This window comes from Oncorhynchus kisutch, linkage group LG23 (assembly GCF_002021735.2).
Source record: "Oncorhynchus kisutch isolate 150728-3 linkage group LG23, Okis_V2, whole genome shotgun sequence".
In the NCBI taxonomy this organism is placed as follows: domain Eukaryota; kingdom Metazoa; phylum Chordata; class Actinopteri; order Salmoniformes; family Salmonidae; genus Oncorhynchus; species Oncorhynchus kisutch.
In genome coordinates, this window is record NC_034196.2 from 39,621,786 (window position 1) to 39,635,987 (window position 14,202).

General features: G+C 41.4%; 1 protein-coding gene across 5 annotated transcripts in view; it reads right to left on the reverse strand.

The window, feature by feature from the left end:
• The window catches only part of psd3l (pleckstrin and Sec7 domain containing 3, like), a 157,707-nt gene extending 144,669 nt beyond the window's left edge, over positions 1-13,038 (reverse strand). Inside the window, exon 1 of one of the 5 annotated variants that reach the window (XM_020457339.2) lies at positions 11,832-13,038. In XM_020457339.2, the coding sequence (XP_020312928.2) occupies positions 11,832-12,920 (1,089 nt within the window). In that variant the 5' untranslated portion in view covers positions 12,921-13,038. Of the gene's footprint in view, positions 1-7,159; positions 7,482-7,628; positions 7,759-11,831 lie in introns of those variants that run through there. The other 4 variants (XM_020457338.2, XM_031802301.1, XM_031802302.1 and 1 more) reach the window with 4 other exon arrangements.
• Positions 13,039-14,202: the final 1,164 nt, after the last annotated feature.

Sequence of the window (14,202 nt, forward strand, 5' to 3'; positions counted from 1 at the left end):
AGATAAGAACATGCCACACAGCATCCTCAATAAAAGCTCAAGCAGTCCATGTTCTGAAAGTCAGAGCCTCCCTTAAAACAGCTTACAGTGATGTGTCTCTAGATCGTGATTTCTGCCTGCCAGGCCGCCAATGCCATCAAAGTGGTCTCATGTATCAGAGTAGCTACTCACCTGCCATGATCTCAAAAGACGCTTAAGCTACTGCCTAAGTGCCGAGGAGGTCAAAGGTTCACATATGAAGGATCCATCTAATGTACGTGAAGCATTTGGCTCTCTCAATCCAAGTAAGGCTAGTGAATTCTGTTTGAACCTTAGCAAAGGCTCAGTAAAGTATTTCATTAGCCAACATTCCCAACAGCCATACAATTAATAGGCCTAGTTCTGCTAAAGTCTACAACAGTGATTGCATGACGTTCCTTCAGGATGACTCAACAGGAGAAAGGCACTCTGATTCAATGAAATCCACATTTGAAAACCATTCCAAAGCTTAGTGCCATGACCATTACAAGAATTAAGCTCTGCAGATCAAATGACAGGCAACTAAAACTAGAATTACGCCAGCATCCATCAACGAGCACAAAAGGGGAAGAGTGGGAAAACACTATAGATGGGCCATAAAAACACAGTGAGATCATTATTGAGAAATAGTCAATAACCTACACTAGTAGGCTAATATGAACACTAGCATAATCTGAATGATTGATTACAATTCCTACATAGACTAAATAAAAACTTCCAAAGTAAAATGACCTTGTAAATTACATTCCAATCTAAATTGAGAGGTTAAATTGTAGAAGAAACTATGAAGCGAACTTAGCTCTCTGTGGGAAAGCGGTTGTTGCCATGGCTGCCAATGTGAGACGTGAGAATGCAGACCCTTTTTTTTTTAACCAGAAAAGTGTTGTTGTTTTTTGCAGCCCCCCCCAACTCTCTTGAAATTAGACATTGCTTAAAATGAACAATTGATAAGCCAATATTGAAGACTCAATGCCCACACAAACTAAAAAAGTATCATGTTGACTGCAATAACAGAATTTATGCTATTCAAATGAGGTGGTTGGTTAGACAGAGACCATCTTTTGGAACTGTTATGACATTCATGAGAACTGTTGTGTTGATCAAGGTGAACAAAGCCTAGAAAATTAACAAAATTCCATCATTTTGTGAAAGACAAGACACTATGGCAGTGTTTTTCACAGAAAACATTTCGTACAGAAACAACAACAAAAAACACACTGGTTAGCCTAGATAGGCTACTCTACTAAATCTGCCCAGATGGACTAAATTATTTCGCTTAGCAACAGCTGGGAATCTCATTGGAGGGTGAAGGCCACATCATAATTCACTAGTTTGTTTAATGCTTCGGGTAATTAATAGAGTTGACTTCCACATAGTCATGGGAGGTGAGCTGTCAATCAGCTTCCATTAAAAAGGTCACGATGATCTCTTGTCTATATTCCAAATGGCACACTATTCCCTATCTAGTAAACTACTTTTGACCAGGACTCATACATTGGGTCCTGGTCAAAAGTAGTGCACTATATAGGAATATGGGCCCTGGTCAAAAGTAGTGCACTAGATAGGGAATATGGTGCCATTTGGGACTTTACATTAGTCTATTCTTTACACTCCAGAGAGGCACCATAACTCAGTACATTGTCCTTTCCCACAGGAGCCAGAGCAGTGTCACATCAAGGTCCTAGAAAACACTGGAGCTCAAGAACTCGAGCTAAGAGTTATCATACTCCAGAGGGTTCAGAAATTCACCGCCTGTGCTAAAGTAAAGTCACTCTCTGGTAAGGGCAATTCCATGGTAACAGAATTACACTGAGACCTAGATTTTTCACTACAAATGTTGACCAAACAAAAACCATTGATTTTCAAAGTTTGGTAAAAATAATTACAGTAAAATCTCAGTTTTATTCTGTTACAAAACTTTGTATCTGCACAGTAGTCATTGTGTATAGAGTTCTGTGTTTTGTTCAACTTTAAAATCAATGTTTTGTTTGGTATAGATTTTAAAGTGAAAAATCTGAAGAACTGTGCAGATATAAAGTTTGGTAACAGAATAAAATGGAGGGAGATTTTATCTTAATACTGTTACCAAACTTTGCAGTCATTTAAAAAAAATGTATTTTAAATCAATGTTTTTTGTTCAGCATACATTTTAAACTGAGAATTTTAAAAAGCGAATCTCAGCATAATTCTGTTTACTTGGAATTGCCCGTAACCAATCGGGCAATATTTTGTCCTCAAAGGCATCAAACTACATTTGAAAAGAGAACATCTAAACTAGATCCACATCTGAGCTGAAATGTCTTATTTCACCAGGTATGCCAGTTGAGAACAAGTTCTCATTTACAACTGCAACATGGCCAAGATAAAGCAAAGCAGTGTGAAACAAACAACATAGAATGGAACACATGGAATAAACAAACATACAGTCAATAACACAATAGAACAAGTCTATGTACAGTGAATGACCTGCCTACGGCCTGCCTAAATCTGATGGAAATGAATGACAAAAGATCAGCGTGATTCAGGATAATAAAACATTGCAAATCCATCACAATGTTTTGGGGAATTAGTCAAATGAAACAGTTTATGTTTGACAAAATGAGGAAAGGGGGTTCCCATTTTTTGGTTCAAATTTGCCTCATCCCAGGACAGGACATTAGAGCGTAGTATGTATTGCATTTTGCTAGCTCAATATCTGAGCCAAACTTACATCTGGGTAAAAGAAGTAGCGGTACATCTCAAACAGGATATCATTACTTTGACTGTGAAAGATGTGCTCAGCTGTAGAACTAGGTATAGTGCTTCCAGAACTCAGCATGTGTGAGACTTGTGTAAACAAGCACAGAAAAAGGTTGGGCTTTTTCTTTTCAAGGACTTGCAGACTGACAAGTTTCTGGGGGACTTCCATACCCTACCCAGTCCACAAACAAACATCTTATTCCAAACTATCAAAAAAATGCTTCTTGACATTATTTCCAATGTTATCAAATGGTACACTAACTCAAACTGACTGAGGAACAGTTGTTGAATAATAGTGCAACTGTTCTGCTGTCCTGATAAGGAGAGAAAAATACCAACCATATCTAGGTGAACACAAAAATACAGAACGCTAAATAAGTGAAAATAGATTGGCCTACCTGCATCTCCTGAATTTGAGAAGCTCCTCTTAATCAATGAAAAGGTTTTCAACCCTCTTAACTTCTGTCATACAGTGTGCAGAGATCAGGGATAGTGTTCGGAGGACAAACCCAAGCATTCTAAAGTTATTGTAAACTTTGACAGGACACACATAAAGAGCAAGTCTTCGCTACTAGAGTAGTAAACACGGTCAGAAACAATACAGCCGGTGTGTATTTTATGGTTAGTAAGTATTTGTCAATCCAAAAGGCTGTGGGACGACCGTGCTCCGATCCATCTAGGGTTGGAAAATGTTTTTGGAGGTTCAAAGAAAATTCAAAAGTGCAGATGGCTCGGAACACGCAGCTGCACAGTTGGTTCACTGCGTTTGGAGCGCCTAACCTACAGGTCAGCTTTTCCGTTATGACACAGGCACGGCCCACATAGACTCCTAGAGAACTTTAACTCTCTAAAGGGAGAGTAATGTCCCAGACAATATCAAGCCAGGACAGCAGATAGGGTAAAGGTGAAGAAAATCTGCTTTTGAGAAGTTGCATAAGATGACATGCTACTCAAATGAACACACTGACCAATCCTCAGTCATTCGAGGGTGATGACAAAATATGTTTCCCCTGTCATTTTTACAATGCCGTAATAAGGCTGGGCCACAGTGGCTCTGCCATGGGCAAACATTCCAGATTAAAGCTGAGCAGCATGTCTACCTGTGATCTGTTGTGGCTGTGTTTCTGTGTCACCATGTAATGGAGGAGGTGCAAAAGTACTAATTATTACAGAACTAGTGTGTGTGTTCACAATCTGGTCCTGTGAGTGTATGAAATGGTACATAGTAAGTACACCATTGGACTGAAGACTTAGAAGAGAGTAATACAAGTAACAAGAAATGGAGGCAAAATATGCTTTTATCAAAGCAAAATATGTTAGGCTTATTATTCCAAACCAGTAATGTCATATGCCTAAATATGCTCATCTAACCTACTTCGAGTACAATCAGTTTATTTTTTTTATTTTTCTCTCTGTTCTGTTTGTAAATAGGCTTTGTAAATCTGTAGTGCAGAGTCAGCCATAAATTACAACTAAAGTGAATCTCATGAAACTTCCGGTATAATCCGCTTTTGGATCTTTCATGAGCGTTTGATAAATAGGACAAAAGAGCTTCCTTTAGAGCAGCTTCTTGCCAAAACTCTTATTGATATCAGATGCCAGACACATCAGTCACTTGACACAGGGCTTTATACCTGCACTCTCTTCAGCGAAGTGCTTTTAAACTAAGTTTAAAAATCCAATACATTTGACCCAAAGATGTAGGCCTATAACATGCATATAAATGGGGTTGGTGATGCAGTTGTATTCCTTTACAGATCACTGGATGTTAGTTAGTGGGATTGTCATATGACCTATCAGTCAAACAGGATAGACTGGATATGAACCCTGAAGGGTAATACCATTTAAGAGGTGATAATAACATCTGTTAATGAGGTGAAATGGGGGCTTCCATGTAGGGCACTACTTATAGGAAGAAGCAGACTCCTTATAGGGAGGGAGCTTGTAAATTAGACATGATCTAGTTAGTGCGGCGTTCTGCAAGGGCAAGACTGCTTTTACATTTCCTTATCACATTTCTGTTCCGGAAAAGTCCTGTTACAGGATTTCAATAACAATGATTGTGCATCTGGAGACCTTAGATACAATAGAATAGATAGGCTACACGGCATTAGTGAATTACATTTGCCAATGCATAATGAGGGGGAAAAAACACCAGAAAGATTCCAAACACTTTTAAATGATGTGCCAAATCAAGTCATGTTTTGCTACAAGACCTCATTTTTAGAGGTTTGCAATGCATGCACACTTTATTAATGGAAAACAGAACCCCATGTGTCATTGGGTTTAGCTTGACTCATGGAAGTAAAGGAAGGTCTGTCCAAGAAGACACAAAACTCTCACTATTCACATTAGCTGAGGAAAAAACTATTCCTTGTTTGCCTGTAAAAAAAAAAGACAAGAGTGTTTGCCCAAAATCTGTGCCGTATGGGTTATGGGAGAAGGAGCTGGGTTAGGAGGCACTTCTAATAGCAATGAGCTAAAGAGTAGGTTAGCAGGGAGGAAGTCAACCAAATGAAAGCAATAACGATCTCATATGCTCACTGATTTTAATTCACCTGATAACAGGACAAATGAAGAAACATTTAAATGATTATTTGATGTTGATCAAGCCACTTTTTATGATAGCCTTACTCCTGTACAAAGACTAGCCAATTCCCAGCTCCCTTTTGGCTCTTAGCATAATGCTTTGTTTCTGTCTCTCCCCTAAGGAAACAATGCATCCTTCACAGCTGTCAGGCCAGTCAACACCATATGCAGCCACTCCCATGTCAGACCAGGCCAAGTGTCAGGTGAACAGGGGGAGACAGAATCCCAGACAAACACAGGACACCTACCGGAGGTGGCAGAAATCTCTACTGAGTGTAAGCGGGGAACACCGTCTTCATTAACATTTTCTGGAACAGTGAAGGAAGTGTGCTCTTAATGACAGGTTGCAGGCATTCCTATTGCACACAGGATAGACTTCTGGCCCATCCTGACTCAGGGCCATTGAAGGCTTATGTAGCAATACAATAAAGACTGTCTTTCAGAACTGTGCTATGATGTGGTAAAACCAGGTCATCCTCATAAGTAGTGAAAATACTTAGGAGGGAAATTGTCTCTGACAGCCAGTTAAGGGACTGTGAGATGCATGCGTCAATACATCTCTAATGTTCTGTCATACAAAGGCCGAGTGGATAAACTGCACCGTGTATGGGATGAACTGTAAGATGTGTCTTGGACAATAGGTAACTTATTGAGCCCCTTGAATTTAACCATGTGATATGTCTTCTCACTAAGGTACATTTATGACAAATCCTGACTGTGTAAAAAAGCAAGAGAAAGAAACACTGTCGATTTTTCAATCCTGTACTCAGTCAATCAAACAGTTTACGAACGAAGCCATTGCTGCTAAATGCACTGCTCTCTTGGCAATTCATTTTACAATGCCAGTAAGACTGCTGGACCACTCCAAGCCTTCCCAATTACATTAACATAATCACATCCAAACAGAGCACAACTGTACAAAGTGAAGAATTAGTTCAGGCAGACCCCGCTGACTTCTAGCTAAAGCTCCTGAAATTGAAGAGCGAATGAGGGGAAAATACTGAAGTGGAAACATTTGCTGAGGGGAAAACACTGTTGGGGCTCTACCCCAGATTTGAATCTGATCCAAGGATTAATCCAAGCAAGCACAGCCAATTTAAATGTCATATTATAGGAGCATCCTTGTTATGTTAAACCCCTTGGCTAGTTGAATCTACCTTCAAAATAATGTTACAATGACTACAGTGTTGAAAACTGAACTAGCAACTCAGTTACTGTAAATAATGTAGCTACTAGGTTTACCGTAAAAATGGTTTATTTCACAAAATTTACAAAAATAAAGAGCAAGTTGATTTAGTGAAGAGTGCAAACTAGGCTTTGATCATGAATTACAAACAACAAAATCTAGCATCTTCAATGGATAAAAATGAAAGTCTAACTAGCTAACAGTTAGACTATAACATTAGATCATGGTGAATTGAAGGGGCTTCCTGACAACAAAGAGCTTCCACTTGATACTTATCCAGCACCACAGCAAGCCACACATTTCAAAATGTCTTGGCTATCGTTACATATTCTTACTGGTATAACGTTAGTGGCAAACATAATACGTTTGGAAAAATTGTATTTTTTTTAAATATTTGTCACTATGCTTGCTATGGTGTGATATGACAGTTAGATAGATAGCATGATGCTATCAACTGCCAGGGACAACAGCTAACAGTAGCAATCACAGCTGACAATGTGCTAGCCAACAAGCCAAATTATCGTTATATTCTGAGCTGGCTAGGTAACTAGCTATAAAAATAAAAAACAATAAGACATTATGGAATTTATTTTAGCCAGTTTACCGTTACTGCTATAAGCACCTTACCCCATCATCACTCTCGTCCATATCCCCAATGTTTTGTGATCACTCTTCGCGAAGGAGCTGGCAAGCTGTTCTGACAGTTGTTCACTTCATATCCCTTGACTGACTGAAATCCCCACCACCACCATTTCTCAGTATATAAAACTAGCCAATATTGACTTATGCTACAAACGCATCAAACAGTTCTGTCCTCCGAAGAAAACTGACCCGTTTTCCTAACATGCAGGACGTGGTTTACACTACTCGTAACGTCTACATGCAGCCCTCAATCCAAGGAGCAGAATCCGTCTGGCTGGGAATGGATGACTGGAGGAACTCGAAACCCCACGAACTACTGTACTGTAGCTAGCTAGCCAGCGAGCTAACCACGAATTCGACTTCAGCCAGCTCCAGCATCCTTCTGAATCCAATAACCAGCCATTGTTGACTCGAAAAGTTTGTTCTTCGGGTAGTTAACAATGCATTTACTTACCAACGATTGATTTATTCCATCTGTGTGCAAAGCATTTTCTTGATCCGACGTCCTACTCCCGCTTCCTATCTGCTACACTTTGCCCTCGGTGTTTATCTATTGACTTTTGTTACGCTTTCCAGCCTTCCCCTCAAATATGGTGACACTTGGTACGTTCCCATCTAAAATCGCTTCGTAGTTCATACTATTCCTGATCTAACGAGGGTAGATTATCCTGTGGCAGATACAGGACATCGAGAAAGGAAAATAATGAAGCTCTTATCCAAAGATTAAACTGACTGGCAGCATGAAAACCTGTTCATGAACTATCTATCCATCATACATTTGCAATAATTTTAGAATAGAGAATTTCAGTCATGCATGCTGTATTTATGTAGGCTACCTTGTGCTTATGAAAGTTGTTTTCCCCGTGATGATAGGCTATCATGACTGTGGCTAAACTATTCTCTGGAACCCATTCTGCCTGCTAGTTCAGAAATTCTGAGACGACAATTTCCCCTCATTCATGAGAAACGATTTACATTTGGTTTAAGTGGTGTTGCCAATCGCCAAGCGTGTCTGTACAGCATGACTATAAATTGTGCCTTCCTGTATATTATATTATACTGAGACATTTACTTTATGTTCGTATTCTTATTTGTTATTATTTCTTATTGTTGTTGCATTGTCTAAAAGGAACCTCCAAGTAGGAATTTCATTGGACAGTACCATGTGTATCCTGTACATTCACTAATACAATTGGAAACGAATCCATATTACACACGTTTTACAAAAACCTGAAAATCTCAACCGAAAAAGAACCTGATTGTACAGATAAAAAAGACATCCAATCAAGACATGCGGTTGAAATGCAGTGTGTGCAAAATGGAAAGAGAACAACAAAAACCACAGCCTATGATACCTCTCAGATAATGATTGGCAAGAAATGTATGGTACAAAATGAATAGAGTTAGTGCAAAGCTCCATGTGGCAGTCGGCCTATACATACAGGGTTTATGTTCTGTGGCATGTACATTTATTTGATACAGTACTTTTTCACCACTCTCTTCTATTACTGGTCTCTAGGGGCACAGACAGACTAAACACCATTATTATGTATATCTTTCAAAAATGTCTGTATTTTTACATCACCACATGTAATCCTTAAATAGACATTTACTGCAAAGTGTTAGACTTCCCAAACATCAGGACAGAAAACAAGCTACGGGACGGGTGGCACAGATGTGCACAAGCCCACAGAAATGGGGATTATGATTTTGCTGTTTTAAGCAAGAACATAAGTGGAAAGAACCAGTTTTTCCTGTCTGATTCTTAAAGAAAACAAATACTCTGTAGCATAATTTCCTGGATGGTCAGGGCTGGGTTCAGGCTTAAACTTGTGCTTAGGGCCCCCGGCCGGTAAGGGCCCCCCAACCCAAATTGTTATTTAGTAGAACACACTAGATGCAATTTCAAAATTTGGATGTGCATCAGCAGTTTTTTTCATGTTATTATCAGTCACTGACAGTTACTCCATTAGCCATGTCAACAATTTTTTGTTTGGTAATTAGTCTAGCCAGCTATAAACTTGTAGTAATCATTGCCGAATACCGACTGGGCCCGCAGGCCACGTACCCAGGGGCCCTGATCTCAAAGGGCCCCCCATTGATTTTGTTAGTCATACTCACTCAGATATCAAATTAACATGACATGAGTCATTACAAAATGTGTAGAATTGCAGGAAATTAGCTTTAAAACTGCAAACACCTCTCCACCCCATGGCAAAATGGCTAGAATTGCAGAACATTTTGCTGTAAAAGACTTGTCTCTTTCCAATGTAGAGGATTTGAATGATATTATTGTTGATGTCTGTAAGCAGGAATCCACCCCGCTGTACACTGCATTGCCCCCCACCCCCGGAATGCTGCTGCCACTCTCTGTTATCATCTATGCACTTTAATCACTCTACCTATGTGTACATATTACCTCGACACCGGTGCCCCCGCACATTGACTCTGTACCGGTACCCCCTGTATATAGCCTCCACATTGACTCTGTACCGGTACCCCCTGTATATAGCCTCCACATTGACTCTGTACCGTAACCCCCTGTATATAGCCTCCACATTGACTCTGTACCGTAACCCCCTGTATATAGCCTCCACATTGACTCTGTACCGGTACCCCCTGTATATAGCCTCCACATTGACTCTGTACCGGTACCCCCTGTATATAGCCTCCACATTGACTCTGTACCGGTACCCCCTGTATATAGCCTCCACATTGACTCTGTACCGTAACCCCCTGTATATAGCTTCCACATTGACTCTGTACCGTAACCCCCTGTATATAGCCTCCACATTGACTCTGTACCGGTACCCCCTGTATATAGCCTCCACATTGACTCTGTACTGGTACCCCCTGTATATAGCCTCCACATTGACTCTGTACCGTAACCCCCTGTATATAGCCTCCACATTGACTCTGTACCGTAACCCCCTGTATATAGCCTCCACATTGACTCTGTACCGGTACCCCCTGTATATAGCCTCCACATTGACTCTGTACTGGTACCCCCTGTATATAGCACCGCTATTGTTATTTACTGCTGCTCTTTAATCATTTGTTATTCTTATCTCCTACTTTTTTTGTTGTATTTTCTTAAAACTACATTGTTGGTTAAGGGCTTGTAAGTAAGCATTTCACTGTAAGGTCTAGTAGTTGTATTCAGCGCATTTGACAAATAAAACATTGATTTGATTTGATATCGAGATGTCATATTGATGAGTCTACCTTTAATAAGATACTGTAGGTAAATAAAGCAATACATTTAGCAAGAGACTGCTAGACTTTAGAAAATTCAAATTTACCTGCATAAATATAGATTTTTATAGGCATTTATGTAAATATAGACGCGTTCCTCATTGCAAATGCATGGATATTTAGATCACAGACTGCCATATCTGATCAGAGTGTTAAGAGTTGAAAGGACATTGTAAATCATATATTTGACAGCGCAGGATTAATTTGCGGGTTTCGTGGAATAATATTGTTTAATCCTCTCTGCTAATAATTCATAAAGCATAGCAAATACAGCAATATTCCTATTTTCCAGTGCAATATTTGAAACTCCAACACTAGGGGGTGATCCAATTCCAGGTTGAGCCATTCACCCACACCCCCCCTCACCTCAATCTTATTTGGAAGTTTTTCCCATAATAATACTATGGCATCCCAATGGTGTCAAAGACGACCATGGCCTATATACACAAAGCAACACATAATTGGTTTTGCCTTTCAAATCATAACAAATAAGAGTGCTGACCTGATCCTAGATCAGCACTCCTACTCTGAGACACTTTGTGAATACAGACCGCGATGTTCAGTTTACCACAGTAGCATGGAGAGGCCTACAAGAATAAGTGGAGTTGGATTTATTTACAGAGGGTTAAGGTTAGACAGAGGATACTGGTGGGCTTAACCCACCTAAATACTAATAATCTCATTACTTCATTAGTGTGGACACAGACAACCAGGAGATGTGTGTGAAATCTGTCTCTTCAGTAATTACACTGTAATGACACTGCGCAACTGTTTGTTATAAATACCAATTTCAAGAGGCTAAAATACAGGACTGCTCCATGGGCTGTTTGTGATTATTGTCCAGAGGACTTCAGAGACCGGTGGGTTATCTCTTGAAAAGATGATATGTCTTTCTAGGCCATTTAGTCTGAGGAATGACAGACAAGCCCCGGATACCTACTAGCTATCATTCCATCTGGGTGTGGAGCTACAGAGAGTATTATTCGTCTTACGTTGTCATGACTCATGTCTCATGGAAGTTGATTGGCTGGTTTTATGTCTACACTACCAAGAGCACTTTAACATCTCAAATCTACTTTATATTTATCCCTGGCTGGTTAGTTTAATCTACTGTACATTAGGGCCCTGGATGGTTAGTTTTGGTATAATCCCAGTGCTCAAAATCACAAATGCTCTTCTTGGGAATTATCAATGTAATGTTGATTGTAAAAATCACATATTATGTAGTAGCCTAAGGACACAAATGCAAACAGTATACTGTACTGTAATTACGGAACAATCAAGGATGTGAAGCCACAACATCTCATCAAGTCATCAACTGTACATGCAACTGGATCATCCATCAGATACACTTTCAGTAGCAGCACATCTCTGCACACACAGAACCTAAACAGCAACTCACCTTCTGAGCTGGAACAGGCTTTATCATGGAGGGACGAGCAGCACTGATCACAGAGGATGGAGCAGCAACTGTTGAGACTGTGGGTTTTGACATAGCTGAGCTCACCACAGAAGGCTCTGAAGAAGAAGCCGGTGAGGTCACAACACTGGATTGAGTGACAGCTATAGACGTGGAGAGACTCCTTGTCACTGCGTTCCTGTACGTGTCTCCAGGTACCTTTGAGGACCTCTCCTTGACTGCATACAGAAAGGTCTTGCGCTCTTCTGGACTTCTAAGGAACACTTGTGAACCACTCTGTGGACCTCTTGGCTTCTCACCAGCCTCCTTCTGCTTTGCACTGCTAACCCAACTGTTAGTGCTGCTGGGGCAATGGGGGCTGGGAGCCACGTTGGGTTGGGTAGGTGGTGGGGCTGGGGCCGGGGCCTGATGGAAAGGCTTCTGGCTTGGCTTGTCCATCTCCATCTCAGTGGCCTTGGGCCCGTGGGTGTCGGGCACGGATCCTTCTGCTGGGTGCAGGAAGCTTACTCGTGGTGCTGCAGAATAAGCTTGAGAGTGGGGTGCTGGTTTAGTGGTGGTTGGTGTCCCCGCTAGTGGCTGTTGATTGTCCTTGTTCATCATTGTCTGAGGACTGTCCTCCCGCAGGACCCAAACAGGGAAATCCGACTCCGAGGTACTGAGACTATGGTCCTGTAATCCAGTCACTGATTCCAGATCAGCTTTCAACAATAAGTTCTGGTAGTTCTGAGTCTGAGGGTCCCCTGAGACGACCGAAGCCACATCTCCAGCATGAGCTGAATAATCGGATGTTTCCCCTCTCTCTCTGGCTTTTTCGTCTACTTCTTGATTTGAGTTGATGTCTACTCTCAAGGCCGTGACACTGCAGTCCTCTATGTGGTCAGGTGGGATGGGTGCTGCGGCTACAGATGTGGATGTCACTATAGCTCCAGCCGAGTTGTTCGTCGACCCTCCTTCCTCTGTGGCGATGGAGCTGGCAGTGTCAGCAGGATACGGCAGGTCATGGGCCTTAGAGGGCGACTGCAGTCGAATAAAGAGGAAGGAAGTCTTAACCTGATGATGATGATCGGCCATTTCCTCTAAGGGAGGGGGATCTTTTGGTGCGCTGCAGGAGGGGGATGAGAGGGGGCAACACGGCCCTGCAGAGGGCTCAGTGAAAGAGGAGATGGGTTCCCAAGGCCAGTTCTACATATGTCACTGCAGAGTTGAGAGAGAGAGAGAGAGAGAAAGAGAGAGAGAGAGAGAGAGATGGACATAGAGCGAGAGAGAGATCCATTAATGGCCCTAAAGAAGGTATATTTTAGAGTTACCCTCCTCTCTGCTTTTACACACTTTAGAAAACACCAGTTCCACTCAAAGCTGACCGAAGTCTCAGCAGCATAAGACCCAACTGCTATGAAGTCACTATGATACATCTGGTCAGATCATTCTACAATCCCCCCTCCCTGCCACACACACACACACACACGCGCATACACACACACGCGCATACACACACACACACGCACACACACATGCACATACACACACGCACATACACACACGCGCACACACACACACACACACTCACACACACACACGCGCGCATACACACACGCATGCACACACACGCACACACACATGCACATACACACACGCACACACGCAAAAGCACACACACACACATCAAGCCCATCCCCCATCCCAAGCTAACATATCAGTGCTGACACTGTGACCTAAACATAAGCCTCTAATGCCCAGGGTTCACTTACGGACATCATCACATCAACATGGACTCTCGTGCCCTTTGCCACAGTGAAAAGGCTCGGAGTGTGCTGGGGTCATCTAACCAACAGCAGTGAAATGCCCACCCTCCCATACAATACATCTGCTATTTCCCTGGTCACACGCACTGTTTCTCACAGTACCAATAAGAGAAATGAAACCACTGGGTAAATGTAGTGTGTTTATTCACAGAATATACTGTTAATTCTTAAACTGGCAAATGTATTAATTGCATTGGGGGATTTTTACTGGGAAATACATTGTATCATTGAATAGGGCTGCACTTCGACAGCTCATAAGATATCTCTTAGTCCTGCAGTGAAATAAATGTGATACAGGCCAACTCTCATGAATGTCAGTAGACCGAAAAAATTGGCAAATTGAAAGTGAAACTTTGCAAGCACGCATTGTCAGGAGCTGTTTGGTAGTACAGAAGAATATCCACTTGAGGTTTTGTCAGCAAATATGCAATATGGCAGCACAGTAGATCCCCTCTGGGGCATTTCTTAATCTGATAACTGAGGAAGAAACCGTTTAATCATGTGACTTCATCTACAGTCACTCAGACTGATGCAATTCTGGTAAAGATGAA